Here is a 15,251-nt window from a genome sequence, read left to right on the forward strand (position 1 = left end):
TGACTTGAATACGCTGTTAGGTCTTATGGCAGAAGGCTGCTTAGTTAATATGAACCCTTGTGGCCCATTCACTTGAATAGGCTGTAAGGTGCCTTCCAGCTGTGGAAATGGTCCGATGACATAGCACCGCTTAGTAAATATGGTTCTATATCATTTGCAGATTTGTCGTGACTACCACAGTCTGGCTTTGGGCATAAATTTGCAAGGATATTAAATACATCATAAACTATGGAAAAATGGCACAGGAAATGTTTTATTACCGAAGAACTTTTAGTTTATTGCAGCTCAGGTATGTGCTACTAAGCGAGCCTGGGGCTGTTTTACCTTCTACTGGATACAACATGTTATGTGTCGCCATGTTGGATCTATAGAAATAAAAATATACGTATGTCTAATATCAGTTTATTTTTTCCAGAACCTCCTATTTGCAGCATATTAGAAAATGTACGCTGGAGACCTTTTATATTATAGTTGTCTATGTCCTCCCGTTTAATATGCTGTGAATCCACTTTTCCTTGCCAGAGAATCTTGAAACCCCCATGTGCTTATGATATACTTACAGATGTAGAAGTGTGTGTGTGCCATTATTTGCAAAGATAACAACATATCCCGTTATAACGCAGCATATTACAGGCATACCCCGCATTAAGGTACGCAATGGGACCGGAGCATGTATGTAAAGTGAAAATGTACTTAAAGTGAAGCACTCCCATTTTTCCCATTTATCGATGCATGTACTATACTGCAATCATCATATACGTGCATAACTGATGTAAATAACACATGTGTAACAGGCTCTATAGTCTCCCCACTTGCGCACAGCTTCGGTACAGGTAGGGAGCCGGTATTGCTGTTCAGGACGTGCTGACAGGCGCATGCGCGAGCTGCTGTTTGCCTATTGGGCGATATGTCCTTACTCGCGAGTGTACTTAAAGTGTGCCCTTAAACCGGGGTATGCCTGTACAGAGTTTCCATAGGACACAACGGCAGCGTTGGTTTAAAATGTCACAACGGCAATAAAGCCAACTACGTTGGTACATTAATATTTATACAATGTTCTCACTTATTGGAGTTCTTTCATATGATATCACCCACTCATTTTTCACACGGCTGTCTTATAACAGGCTTGTCCTGTGACTCAGCTTCCCATGTCTCTGGGTCTTTCTGACTGATTTATGGTATGGTTATAGAGTTGGTGAGATAGACTTATTATGTGATGAGAGAGTTGTCTCACATACAGATACAACGGATTCTCATCATCTCAAACTGAGAGTGATCTGTCTTGTCAGGTAGCAAGTAATCCTCTCGGTCCTATAAATAGATGACTCAGGGTCTGCTCAGAACAAGGCGGCTGTTACACGGAGGCCCCAGAAATGATGTACAGTGCTAGACATGTCCTGTCTCAATAACTTCAGTCGTCCTGTCTCAATAACTTCAGTCCCACTGCAGATAATGACCTGACAATGCAAGGTTCTGTATCTGAACCGGGAGGGGGGGCAGAGACCTGCACTTCAAATGAGCATGTTATATTGCAGCTCTACCTTCTTAACTACCAATTTAAAAGTGACGATGTTGGTTGTTACACGCAGTAAGTACCAACCTTATTTTGTTCTATACCAAAATGTCAGCATCACCACATTTTTACAAGGTTGACAAAAGCATAGATGTATGTTTGTATACATGTATAGTTTCATTTATATAGCGCCTACAGTATACACTGCGCTTTACAACATCACAATACAAGGTAAATCCACCACAAACAGGGGATACGCACAACAGGTAAATGACAACACAAGATGCCCTTCCTTTATCATACCTACAGCTATGTTACGCATTCATTGAAGTCAGTATAACATATATTGGGTATTGTTTTATATTTGCTCCTATTCTCCTCTATCCTATAAGACTGGAGGATTAGATGACAGCATTGGGAGGAATATGTGAATCACCGGAGGTACTGGTGTACAGTTAGGTTTGTACACATGGCGACCTTAACCTTGGGAGGGGTTTGATCTCTTCTGGCTGCTGTACCTTTTATCTAATGTCAGTGCCTGTTTAACAAGAGTTTCCAGAGACAGAAACTCTCTCCCCCCTTCCTATTCCCTACTTTTTATTGGTTCTCTGATAAGGACAGAATGAGATAAGGGTAGAGGAAACACCTTGATTGACAAACACATCCCCAATTCAGAGACCCTCAAGAAAAGGAACTTGTGCTTAATTAAGAAAAAAGAAAAGCGGTCAAATCTTTACTTTAAGCACGGTACTATTTGTTTAAGGAAGCCAATTGGAGTGTTGAATTCTTTACAAAATGGTTATTTTTGGGTCAGTTACGAGAGGGGGTGATAATAGCCAGGTTCTTCTGTCAGGCAATGGGGAGGAGGATGTGTTTTTGGATTGCAATCAGGAAACGCTCCGGACACTTCAGGGGAGACGGAGGTCCCTCGGCAATGACAGGGTTAAGAAGAAACACGGATAACTTGAGTGTGTGAGGCAGATGGTGCAGGAGCCCATGTTTATCTTCAGCGGACTCGCTTCCAAGACTCCTATAAACCTCAAAGGAAAACGCAAAGGTTTGAGCCTGGGACAGCAACTCTTGAAAGGAGCCCAGAATACTTTTGGTCTGCTGTATATTTTCTTTTACGTCTGCGTATATATATATATATATACGAAGTAACTTCTTACACTTGAAAGCAGAAAAGGAAGGATATTCAGCGCTCGTGCTGTAACTGTTAAATATGGAAAATCCCTTTGCAGCACGCGCATGGAGCGTCTCCCCAAGGGCTCCTACTTCAAGGTGATCCCCCCTACAAGAGGGGGGAGGGCACCCTGAAAAACAAGGTAAGAAAAAATGCACAAATGCGCACCAGGGATTAGTTAATGGTAATTTCTTAAAAATACACAGATACTGAGGGGATCCAACCCCACCTCAGCTAAAATGCTATAAAGCTTGGACACAGTACCTATAGAATGTGACCTCTGATACTACCTAAGCCCTAAACAGTACAACATACAAAATACAGTAAAATACAAATGATCAATAAAGCAAAAGTGAAAATCCGTCTAACGATTTGAAGTGAAACCGCCAAAGATAATCAAACAGCTGGCAAGGGGAGACGGACACTTACACTGAGGCAGAAATGCGGGTTCACGGTGTCCGCATGAAGATCCGGATCTCGGCACCGTGAAGATGGAACACACCGCTTGTGCCTCTCGCAGGCTCCGTCTCAGCTTGTCAGGAAACACGCGCAGGATGACCTGTCGTGACCTCTACGCGTTTCGCACAACGTGCTTCGTCAAGCTAAGCACGTTGTGCGAAACGCGTAGAGGACACCGTGAACCCGCATTTCTGCCTCAGTGTAAGTGTCCGTCTCCCCTTGCCAGCTGTTTGATTATCTTTGGCGGTTTCACTTCAAATCGTTAGACGGATTTTCACTTTTGTTTTATTGATCATTTGTATTTTACTGTATTTTGTATGTTGTACTGTTTAGGGCTTAGGTAGTATCAGAGGTCACATTCTATAGGTACTGTGTCCAAGCTTTATAGCATTTTAGCTGAGGTGGGGTTGGATCCCCTCAGTTTCTATGTATTTTTAATAAATTACCATTAACTAATCCCTGGTGCGCATTTGTGCATTTTTTCTTACCTAACTTCTTACACTCTCAGTCTTTCCAACAGACTTGTACACACGTTTGATTGTCTTCCTACAGTCCGTCTCTTGTGGCATTATGATGTTATCATGTAGGGGTTGTTTACGTAGCATCATAAGTAATTCAGAAAGACGGAGTTACCCCACAGATATTCATTCAACTGGATGACTTAAAGTTGCAATCCTACATAGGCCTAGGCTCAGTAACTGGTGCTAAGCTTTAGCACGTCCTAACTTGAATGGGAGTTAGGTCGTGCTAAAACTTAGCACCCTTTAGCGAATGTAGGCTATGGTCGCCCACCTTAATTTTGTAGGGGCCTCTGAATGGGGAAATGTTTGTCAATCATGTGTTTTTTTTGTACCCTTATCCCACCTCGTCCTTATCAGAGTAACAATAAAGATAAGAGGAGGTGGTGACTCTGGTTTTGCAAGCTCTTGCTGTACACACACAGTGACATAACACAGAAGGGAGTATCCAGAGGAAATCAAAGTCTAACTTTAAAAAATAAATATAGGTGTCAGATGTTGGTATAAATTACCCAGAGAAGACCTCTTAAACATGTCAGTTGAATTAGTTCACTTTGGTCCTAGGAGGGACTGCCCCTTTAAACTACTAATGTATAAACTACTTGTGTTATACATATACTTTGATAGGTGCACGGTATTACCAGGTATCACTGCCACAGAAACAGTCTGACCTTTGAAAAGCAGCATTGCTTTTGTAACTCAGTCGAACTCATTTGACTAAAAAAAAACTCAAGCTCTTACTACCAAACAGAAAGAAAGCGCGCGGTTTTTTTTTTCACTGAAAGAGTTTAACATTTTGATTCATGGAGATTTGAAGTTGTGTCTTCACTTGGCCATCTGCTAATTCCCTTGCACATCAGCACTCAACATATTCCAACTGCTTTGGGCCAATTGGCACATTCCTGAGGTACCTGCAGGAATGTGGCAAGACAATGTTAGGTCATGTCTGCTCCAGGAGGCTGCTTATATAGGAGTGCAATGCACTGTAAATAAGGTCTGTATTCAGCATACACCATCATCATGTCATACTGGGTATGTTATTAACGGCATCCCAGATTAGTAAACCTGTCTGCTCTTTTGATCATCAGAACATTTTGGCCTATATTTACTAAACTGTTTTATGCCAAAATACATCATCTGTCTCAAAAAGACACCTTATGGCCTATTCACTTGTCTTCCAGCTCTAAAATGTCTAACGGCATAGCATTGCTTAGTAAATATGTGTTTTAACCCATACTTCCGGACTGGCATATGTGCTGTCCGTAGCTGCCACTTGTGTTAAATAAGCAATTTGTGTCGTTTTTTTTCTTCTTCATTTCACTGTATTGAAGCAGGGGTTCTCCGGAGCTGAACCCCCATTAATTTCAGCTCCGGGGACCCCCTGCTTCCGGAGATACTTACCTCCGTAGGGGGTGCTGGTAGCAGCTCTGATTGGGCTAGCTGGGGTTTAAAGTTTAAAGCTCCCGTGTCATGCAGGCCAATAGGAAGCTGAACCTGATGATGTCATGGCTTCCTATTGGCCCGCACGGCATGGGAGCTTTGAAACTTCCGTCATAATGTGGACCCTGCTAGCTGAGCGGAGTGGCTTCCGGCACCCCATATGGAGGTAAAAATCTCCGGAAGCAGGGGGTCCCCAGAGCTGAAATTAATGGGGTTCAGTACCTATTTGATGCATGTGCCCCACAGTGCACTGACATTTTTATAGTGCATTTTTATAGTGCTTTACCAGCCCCTAATAACTTCCAGTGATTCACTGTATAAGCCACCAATTTAGGAAAGAGAGGAAACGTAGTGCCGAACTATAGCTTAAAAACTGCCTCCAGCACCACCTGAGATAAAGGAGGAATATTCCATACTAAGACACTTTTGATGTGTACCCCACCTATCTAGTAAACAGAATCCTTTTTTGGGGTATATATTGCCTTTTCCTCCTCGTGTGTGTCAGTCTCTTTTTCTATGTTAGGAAAGTAACATTTTTGGAGATATGTGTTTTCCCTGTCCAGTTCTGTCACTTTTTTATTGTTGAGTCTTGTTAGTAGTTTTTTTTACTTATGTAGCCCCCTGTAAACAGCACAGGCTATACCTATCTTCCTTCTGCTGTGGTAAGTCCTGTTAAGATCAGGCACCAGTAATCATCCTGGGTTTTCCCCCTTAATAGCCCTATCTTGATTGATAGATGCAGGCCTGGACTCTGCTGCAGGCGTGAGCACGAGGGGAGGTCCTGTTGAAATCACGAGGGGCGGGGCTAGCTCTATATTTAGCAGCCAACTCCGGTGAGTAGTTGTTCTTCGTTCGAGATTAGTCAGAGTCTGGAGTTGCCGGTTAGTTATGCCGGGAGTATGCAGTGCCGCTAACAGGCCATGAGTCAAGAAATCCTGCGGATCGGGCCGAGGATTTGGAGGGGCCTACAGTTTCCCCTGCGCATAGTGCAGGCGAAAGCAGAGCGGAAAGAATCAGCGTCTTGTAGTAGAGCTGATAGAGTTATAGACTTGGTGGACCAATGCCCTCACCCCACTGCCATTGGTGATGGGGAGAATCCAAGACCCACCGCGAGGCTTACCTCGGGGGTGGGCCACGGGGTATTGAAGCCCTAGCTCAGACCATCCTGCCGGAAGAGTGACTTGGAGGGAAGGAGAGGAGGAATTATCTGGGCGAAGGCGAGCGGCGTATAACCCGCCCTGGCTATTATGTTGCGGCTGTTGGAAGCCCTTATCGTTGGGATATTGTTGCTTTGTCAAATAAAGAGACTATTCTTCATCCGTAAAACTGTGTGTGACTTGGAAAGTACTACCCTGGGACCCAAGGGGTTCTTCTATACCGGTCCTGTCCCATATTCCTGGGAGTATAGAAGATGGAGGCGCTGCACCACTAAGAGATCATGGAGGCTACCACCCCAGAAGCCCGGTCCTGGCTCCCCCACAACATCGCGGGAAGCTCAGGCCCTCCTGTTCCTCACAGGTATGCACCACACCGCATGTAATCCGCCCTCGTGCACCCTAGACACCACCGTAGAGTCTGGGGGAGGGGGGGAAGCAGGGTTACACTTATATGCAATGTTTCTACTTATGAGAAATATATTGAGCGATGATCACGATTTGTCATATTCTTCTTATATGAGTGCGGGTGATTTATCTGATTTATATGATACAGTGCAGAACTAAAATCACTGGGATTACTACACTATTAATTTTATGATTAGCCTGTATTTGTAAAGCGCGGTACAGTGGGGGTACAGAGGGGCATCCATTACATAAACAGAATTACATAGAAATAAGCATAGACAAGCGTAAACTCGATACAGAAGTACTGATGGGGTTCCTGCTTCCTGCTTGGAATAACAGAGCACTGAATATACTGTTACCACATATCATGGCAGTAATGTAGATGGAATGGGTCACGCATCAAGTACTTTTACATCATTGACACAGCACCATATTTATCAAAGAAAAGGAATCTCATTGAAAGCAACTGGAGTTTTCTTTGGTAAATCAGATGGCATGCTAGTGCACGAGTTGTGACCCAGTTTTGTACCCGGGAGACTTCGCAAAATAATTCCCATTGGGTTCTCCATTAGACTTTATTTGGAGTCAAATTGTGTTCCAACAATGTAGCATTAACCCAACCAGTTACTATTTTACATCCCACTCCCTTCCTGCCTATGTAGTGCATACACACATAATATAAATATGCGCTATTCAGAGTTCAACAGGAGAGCTGTTCCTTCCTCATCATTTGAACAGTTTTAGTGTCCGTCTTTTGTTGAGTCTATGTGCAGGAACGGAGAAAGCTTATTCATTGGCACCGTGCATGCAAGCATGAAATGTTTATTGTCTCCAGGAAATGGTTGAGATTCAGCAGGTGTATAGTGAGGGGTCCATGCTACTATTATTTTTCTTTTAATGCAGATTTTGCTAGTGGGACGCAGATGTGTGATTCTTCTAATCAGAAGGCAAAACCTTTTAGCTGTATTTATAAAGAAGTCAATCATGTATCTGTGTTTCCTATACTTGTGCTGTCACATAAGTCATGTAAGGGCCTTGGATTTTAAGAAACTAAAAGCTCATTATGAAGCCAACCAGACAAGATATTGTATGGTAATCAAGGCAAAACGTTAGGTTGGGTTATGACAAGGGTATGATCTGGCTTTTACAACTTTACTAATAAATGTTTGGTTTTATATAACGAATGACCTTCATGCAGCCAAAGACCAAGATCATTACACCCTGCTTTTATTACATGACCTTTCTGCAGCCTTTGATACTGTGGACCACCCTCTTCTCCTCCACATTCTCCATTCTCTGTATCCGTAATAGAGCTCTCTCCTGGATTTCCTCTAACTTCTCCCATTGTACTTTCAGGGTCTCCTTCGTGAACATCTCCTCCTCTGTTGATCTCTCTGTGGGCTTGCCCCAATAGTCTGTACTGGGGCCCTCTTCTCTTTTCACTCTGTACACTCTCTCTAGGTGACCTAATCACATCTCTTGGGTTCAAATATCACTTCTATGCTGATGACACACACATTTACCTTTCAACCCCCATACTTTACACCTGCTGTACAAACCAAAGTCTCTGAATGTCTTTCTGCTATATCAACCTGGATAGCCCTCTGCTGACATAAACTTAATATGTCAAAGACATATTCTCATGTCATATTCTCCTCTTACATTAACAATGTTGGTAAAACCTCTTGATTTGTTCTCTCTGCAAATATATGCCCTTTCCTCTGCTGCTTTACTGCTAAAACTCTAACACAGGATTGATTCTCTCCTGCCTTGACTATTTTAGCCTTCTACTGTCCGGCCTTCCTGCCTCTCACCTGTCTCTCCTACATTCTGTACTAAATACTGCTGCTGGAATCACTTTACTCTCTCCTGAATCTGTCTCGGCGTCTCTCCTGCTTAAATCCCTCTACTGGCTTCCTATCAAATCCCGTATCACACACTCAATTCTCCTCCTCACTTCTGCCCCTCCTTACATCTCATCCCTAATTTCTCGCTATACACCTACCCACCTCTTGTATTCCGCTCAAGGATGTCTTCTGTCCACCCCTTTTTGTATCTAAAGCCCTCTCCCGCCTAAAACATTTCTCAGTCACTGCCCCACACCTCTTGAATGTCCTTCTCCTCAATATCTGACTGCCACCCTCTCTCTCCACCTTTTAGGCCCACCTTAAAACCCACCTCTTTACTGAAGCATATGGGTAGCTCTATTGGCTGCGGAACGGGACCTTTCGTCGCGCCCGTTTCACTGTGACCAAATGACCACTTCTTCGCCGCAGACGGAACTTCCGTCGCCGCCAATTCACTGCTGGAATCCCTGCCACCGACTGTTTTTAAGGTGTTTTATTACTGGGTAGGGGGTTCATTTAAGGGGTTTTAGTGGTTAGGATAGGGGGTTAATTTAAGGGTTTTAGCGGTTAGGGTAGGGTAAGGGCTTAGGGTAGGAGGTTCACTTAACTTAGTGGCCGGCAGCTTTAGTTACGTTGGCATGAATCCTCCTCCAGAGAGAATTTAGCTCCCGGACCTTGTTTGAAGGTTCACCACCTTTTGCTAGGAGCTGGAGAAGTGTATTCTGAGATGATGCGATCAGGATTTCAGTAATAAAACAGTTCTTGGAAAATTCATAATGTTTATAAGCATCAAGAAAATCGGATTTTATATTGACATTTCTCCAAGACCGAAACCTATTAAATCAGTTTACAGTGAATTATACATTAAGGACTACATTCAAGTAAATGGCACTGCCTCTTTAATGATAATTACTCTTTCCTGCTGGGATATTATTCTTAACATAAGACATTCCAGATGATTGATTTTGCTGACAAATGTTTTCTTTTTGTTTAAAAAGCAATCATTCAACAAGCATGGTGTTTTTTTGGAGAACTTTGAAGGGTATCTTAACCAAGAACAAACATAGATTTGGCAGAAAACGTTTATAGCATTTGTCCCTAGGAAAATGTGAATAGATACTATCTTTAGATCCCCCACCCCTTCTTTAGTTTCTATTTGTGATGCTAATTTGGCCCCTCAGAGGGTTAAGACCTGAGACAAGTGCATTATTCAGCACACTTCAGAGGGTAAAAAAGGGTTGTCTGGAAAGTCTGAGAGGTAAGGAGGTTATTCTGCATCTCAGCGGGAGATACAGCAGGGTAGGATCATTTGATATATCCAGACCCTTGTAATGAAGCACACAAAAAGAATACATTATGAATGGGGATTAGGAACATGTTTGTTTCTTTAAAGCAGCAGTGCCACCTGCTTGAGCATACGCCGGCAAAAGTACTCTAATGACCAATTACCACAGTAGATTAGAGGCTGTTTATAACCTATTTCCCAAGCTGAGGTTGCAGAAAGGATGGCTGCATGTTTCAGCATATTCTTCACTTATCTCAGTCGTTGGCCGCTCCTCTCGTGTGAACTCCGAATGAAGGAAACCGTACCCACCTGCTGTCATCAACGGACCTGTAGGTTGGTGGACAAATGGCTTTTTAAGGCTTTCATTTAAAATGAATATATTGCGAGTTTGACTAAGCAGGTATTCTGAATCGAAACGTGTGCTTCTAAAGTTGAATAGTGTCTATAAAGGTTGCTGCTATTGTTAATTGGGGCAGGGCAGGAGTCAAGGACATCCATTGGGTAGATTGTAGTATTACAGAGCAGAGCTATAAGTTACCCACTCATCCAACTTCCTATTATGTGATTTGTTTCTAGCTTTGGTAGATAGTTATTATTTCCAGTATTGTTTCTTAGGATATGGAGATTTGTAACACACTCAACATTTTAGAGTCTAAGCATCCAAACAACACTGTTGTGACAAGGTTAGGTGTAGATTTGGAAGTCCCAATTTTCATCCAAAACGACCCGACTGACTAGGATAAGTAAATGTAACATCACTAAGCATTGATGTGTTAACACTTTAATAAATCATCATTTGCCCCTCTGCGGAACTATCCTTTAATATAGTGTCTTATACACAGGATTCTTGGAAGTGGGCGGGGTAAAACTTAGCAAGGCATTTCTAAATAAAAATGTAGACTGAACACCCCTGTTAATCGTCCGTAGGGTTACAACTTTGTTCCAGATCCCCCACACAGGTTCAGCTCTCTTTGTGTTTTTAGATGTGGCGTTTTGGAAAACTCCAGTCGATTCGTGACCTCCAGATTCCTCCATTTTCCTGCTTCCTTAACCCATCCCACCCAAATCTCAATAGCACTTAACATAACACAAACTTTCCAGCAAACATTAACATAACTTAAACAGTTTGTACATAGGGTTGCCAGGTGTCCGGTATTGAATCGGACTGTCCTGTATTTGGATACTGTGTCCAGTAAAAAATGAGAGGTACAGTAATACTGGACATGTATGTGTCCGGTATTTTCCTCCCTGGACATAGTGACCTGACGCACCTTTCACCATTGAGTCCAGTATTTTTGGAGAAGCAACCTGGCAACCCTATTTGTACAACCAAAACATATCATGCCAGCCAGTGAGCACTAGGGCCAATGGGCACGTATCACCGTAATGTCCAAAGGTTAGTGCAAGCCGTGCCGCAAGGCTATCGGCATTGCTACTACCGTACTATGCCCCTTTGGTGGGCTCAACTCCAGGTAAAACTCCCAGCAACTTCCGATGGAAAGCAACATCCCGCAAGCTGTGACAACATTAGAGCACAAACATAATTAGAACAAAGCAAAAAAGGGCTGGGCGGGCGGTAACCTGTTCTCAGTGTTGCAAAATGGCTGCCCCTGCAGCCAGTTACCCACCTTTGCTATTCTTTATTAGTTCCACCCCCAACATAAGCCCAAGCCATGGTAACATCCTGCTACGTTCAAAAAGTTTAACCCTTAAACTACTATAGCAGGGTTCCGTCACTGTAGTCATGTGCCCTATTTCTTAACGTTCATGGCCCAGCTTTCTTTCACTTTAAGGTGGAGAATCGCTAAGCTCCAATAAGGGGTATCAGTGGTCGATCTGTCGTTAACTGCTATTGACATCAATAGTAGTTGACGCAGAATGGAGCTCATATACCTGTTATCAGGACTTGGTAAATCCTGCCAAATTGCCATATTTGCTAAGCAGTGCCTATTGGTAAGGCGTCTTGTGACCCATTCAAATAAAAATGCCTTACAGCATTGTACTCCTTAGAAAATATGGTCTTAACTTGAAGATGTGGTCTGCATGGACATGGGGTGTTCAGGACTCAGTGGCAAACAACAATGAATAACTGGGACAATCACAGCACTGTTCTGATGTTAGATAAAACTACAGGTTCAATATAATTATCAACAACAGCCTCAGCTCAGCTCCAGTTCCATGCCTGAAAGTTCCATAGTAATTCACACCTAGCAATAAAATGACCAAATCTGGGTATCTTTCTCAATGACTCATTAAAACTGGTTAACCACACAGCCGTGATTAATAATCGGGGGGATACCACAGCAGTATTGACACTTAAAAATGCAGTCTGGTCACTGTTTTGTTCTGCATTATGAATTGAGAGTCTGTTGTTTAACACATGGAGTTCTTTGTGACTGTAGGTATTTCTCTTTAGCTCCCTGTAAATAAGGTACTAAAAAGATAAATTGTAATAGTATGTACAGTTCTATTGCACAAATCGTACAGTGGCTGTGCTTTATTTAAATAAATTACTGGCATTAACTAACTTTAAAGTAATGGTGTTTTACTGCACAGGATGAGCTCTTTAAATCAGAGAGATTTAATTATAGTTTAGTAGATGGAATCAGTTTGAACTCACACCTTTCCCTTAGGCAATCAGCCATGAACAAGTCCTAGCGAATCTTCACTTAACCTAAAAAAATAATATATATATATATATATGTATTAATAAAATCTCTTTGCTTTAACGCTTACTGAATTTGTGGCCGTCAACACCCTTCTCTTAAGGAGAACAAAGTTTCCAGCACTTTTATGAGCCAGTATAACTTGTAGAGTGTGTTAAAGATGTAGATGCAGACACAAAAAACAAATGGAGTTTATCACAGTCATTTGAATACTTTGTTAAAATTAGGAGACCAAGGCCTTCGAAAAAATCTGAAAAGTATATTTTTGAAAGATTTTTTAAAGTGAGAAATTACTTTTGGTCTAATTTATAACGAGGCCTTTGATCCGGGACCAGTTAGAAAAGGCATTGGACAGTGGAGAGATAAGTGAGAAATCTTACAGGTATTTCCAGGAAAAACATAGACACAATCTTTTGCAAATCATTCAGTGTTAAAGTGGCAATCCAAGCAATATCCTCACATTCTACACCTCTTTCTAACTCTCCCCTGCCTTTCTTGACTCCTTTTCCTTTGTCACAGAGGAGGACTTGTCATTACTGATCTCCTCTTCTCCCCACTGCCCTCTTGACCCCATGTCCTCCCATTTCCTCAAACCTCTTGCTCTTACTCTAATCCCTACACTTACACATATTTTTAACTGCTCCTTCTCCTCTGGTGCCTTTCCCGTCTCCTTCAAACACGCAGCAGTTATATTTTTACTCAAAAACAGCAAGCTTGACCCTACCTGTCTCTCTAATTATCGCCTTGTCTCCCTCCTGCCTTTTGCCTCTAAACTCCTTGAACGCCTTGTGTTCTCTCGCTTGCTCCACTTTCTCACACCTACTCTCTCCTAGGCACTACAATCTGGCTTCCGCACTGCTCACTCCACTAAAACATCTCTCACAAAAATAACTAATGACCCCCATGCTGCAAAAGACAAAGGTCATTACACTTTGCTCATATTACTCAACCTCTCTGCAGCCTTTGATACTGTAGACCACTCTCTTCTACTTCACATTCTCCATACTCTTGGTATCCGTAAGAGGGCTCTATCCTGGATTTCCTCTAACCTCTCCCATCGTACTTTCAGTGTTTCGTTTGCTAACATCTCCTCCTCCTCTGTCGATCTCTCTGTGGGTGTACGCCAGGGCTCTGTCCTGGGACCTTTTCTCTTTTCTCTCTACACATTCTCTCTAGGTGACCTTATCAAATCTCTAGGGTTCACATATCACCTCTATGCTGATGACACACAAATTTACCTTTCTACGCCTGACCTCACACATGCTTGTACAGACTAACTTCTCTGAATCTTTCTGCTATATCAACATGGATGGCTCTCTGCCGACCCAAACTTAACATGTCCAAGATGGAGCTCCGCATACTTCCTCACAAACCTGGCCCTACTGTCCCCTTCGACATTACTGTTGGCAGTATTATCATACACTCAGTATCACAAGCACACTGCCAAGGGGTCAAATGGGACTCCTCCCTCACATTCACAATGTTTTTGTCGTTTTTACCTCTGTAACATTGCAAAGATACGCCCTTTGCTGTCCCTCTATGGCGAAACTCTAATGCAGGTCCTCATTCTCTCCCGTCTCAACTATTGTAACTTTCTACTGTCCGGCCTTCCGGCCTGTTACCTGTCTCCCTTACAATCTATCCTTAACGTTGCTGCTAGAATCACTCTACTCGTTCCTAAATCTGTTTCAGCGTCTCTCCTGCTGAAATCCCTCTCCTTGCTTCCTATCAAATCCCGTATTACTTACAAAATTCTTCTCCTCATTTTTAAGGCTTTACACTCTTCTGCCCCTCCTTACATCTCAGCCTTAATTCCTCGTTATACACCTTCCCGACTCTCATGTTCTGCTCAAGGATGTCTTCTGTTTACCTTTTTATATCTCTCCCACCTAAAACCGTTCTGACTCACTGCCCCACACCTGGAATGCTTTTCCCCTCAATATCCGACTAGCACCATCACGCCATCTTTAAGACTTATCTCAAAACGCACATTGAACCAAGCACATGGGTAGCTCTGCTAGCTGATACTATACATCTTATATGCACTGGCCTTGGCCCCTTGCAGACTCACTTACCAGAACACCCTCGTACTGTCTCTGTAAGTTCTCCATACTTACCACTTAGATTGTAAACTCTTCGGGGCAGGAACTCCATTTCCTATTGTTACTGGCATGTCTGAAGCACTTATTCCCATTATGTGTTATATTTTTATGTCACGTGTATTACTTTTGTGATGCACAATGTACATAAATGGCGTTATGTATATAAAACATACAGTCATGTGAAAAAGAAAGTACACCCTCTTTGGATTCTATGGTTTTACATATCAGGACATAATAACAATCATCTGTTCCTTAGCAGGTCTAAAAATTAGGTAAATACAACCTCAGATGAACGACAACACATGACATATTACACCGTGTCATGATTTATTTAACAAAAATAAAGCCAAAATGGAGAAGCCATGTGTGAAAAACTAAGTACACCCTTACTGTTTCCATAGGAATTAAGATGCTAAGTAGCAGACAAGTGCTGCTAATCAAATGCCCTTGATTAATTGATCATCAGCAATTGTGACCACCTCTATAAAAGCCGAAGTTTTAGCAGTTTGCTGGTCTGGAGCATTCAGGTGTGTTAGCATAATGCCAAGGAGGAAAGACATCAGCAATGATCTTAGAGAAGCAATTGTTGCTGCCCATCAATCTGGGAAGGGTTATACGACGGTGTAATATGTCATGTGTTTTGGTTCATCTGAGGTTGTGTATTTACCTAATTTTA

The 15,251-nt window shown here is 42.5% G+C and overlaps 1 protein-coding gene across 6 annotated transcripts in view; it reads left to right on the forward strand.

The window, feature by feature from the left end:
• NHSL1 (NHS like 1) overlaps positions 1-15,251 on the forward strand; it is a 258,599-nt gene that overhangs the window by 51,072 nt on the left and 192,276 nt on the right. The window contains exon 1 of one of the 6 annotated variants that reach the window (XM_075597815.1): positions 1,555-1,588. The exons of the other annotated variants lie outside the window; for them this stretch is intronic. Coding sequence (XP_075453930.1) covers positions 1,570-1,588 — 19 coding nt within the window. The 5' untranslated portion in view covers positions 1,555-1,569. Of the gene's footprint in view, positions 1-1,554; positions 1,589-15,251 lie in introns of those variants that run through there. 6 annotated transcript variants of the gene reach the window in all.

Source organism: Ascaphus truei, chromosome 4, assembly GCF_040206685.1.
Source record: "Ascaphus truei isolate aAscTru1 chromosome 4, aAscTru1.hap1, whole genome shotgun sequence".
Taxonomy (NCBI): domain Eukaryota; kingdom Metazoa; phylum Chordata; class Amphibia; order Anura; family Ascaphidae; genus Ascaphus; species Ascaphus truei.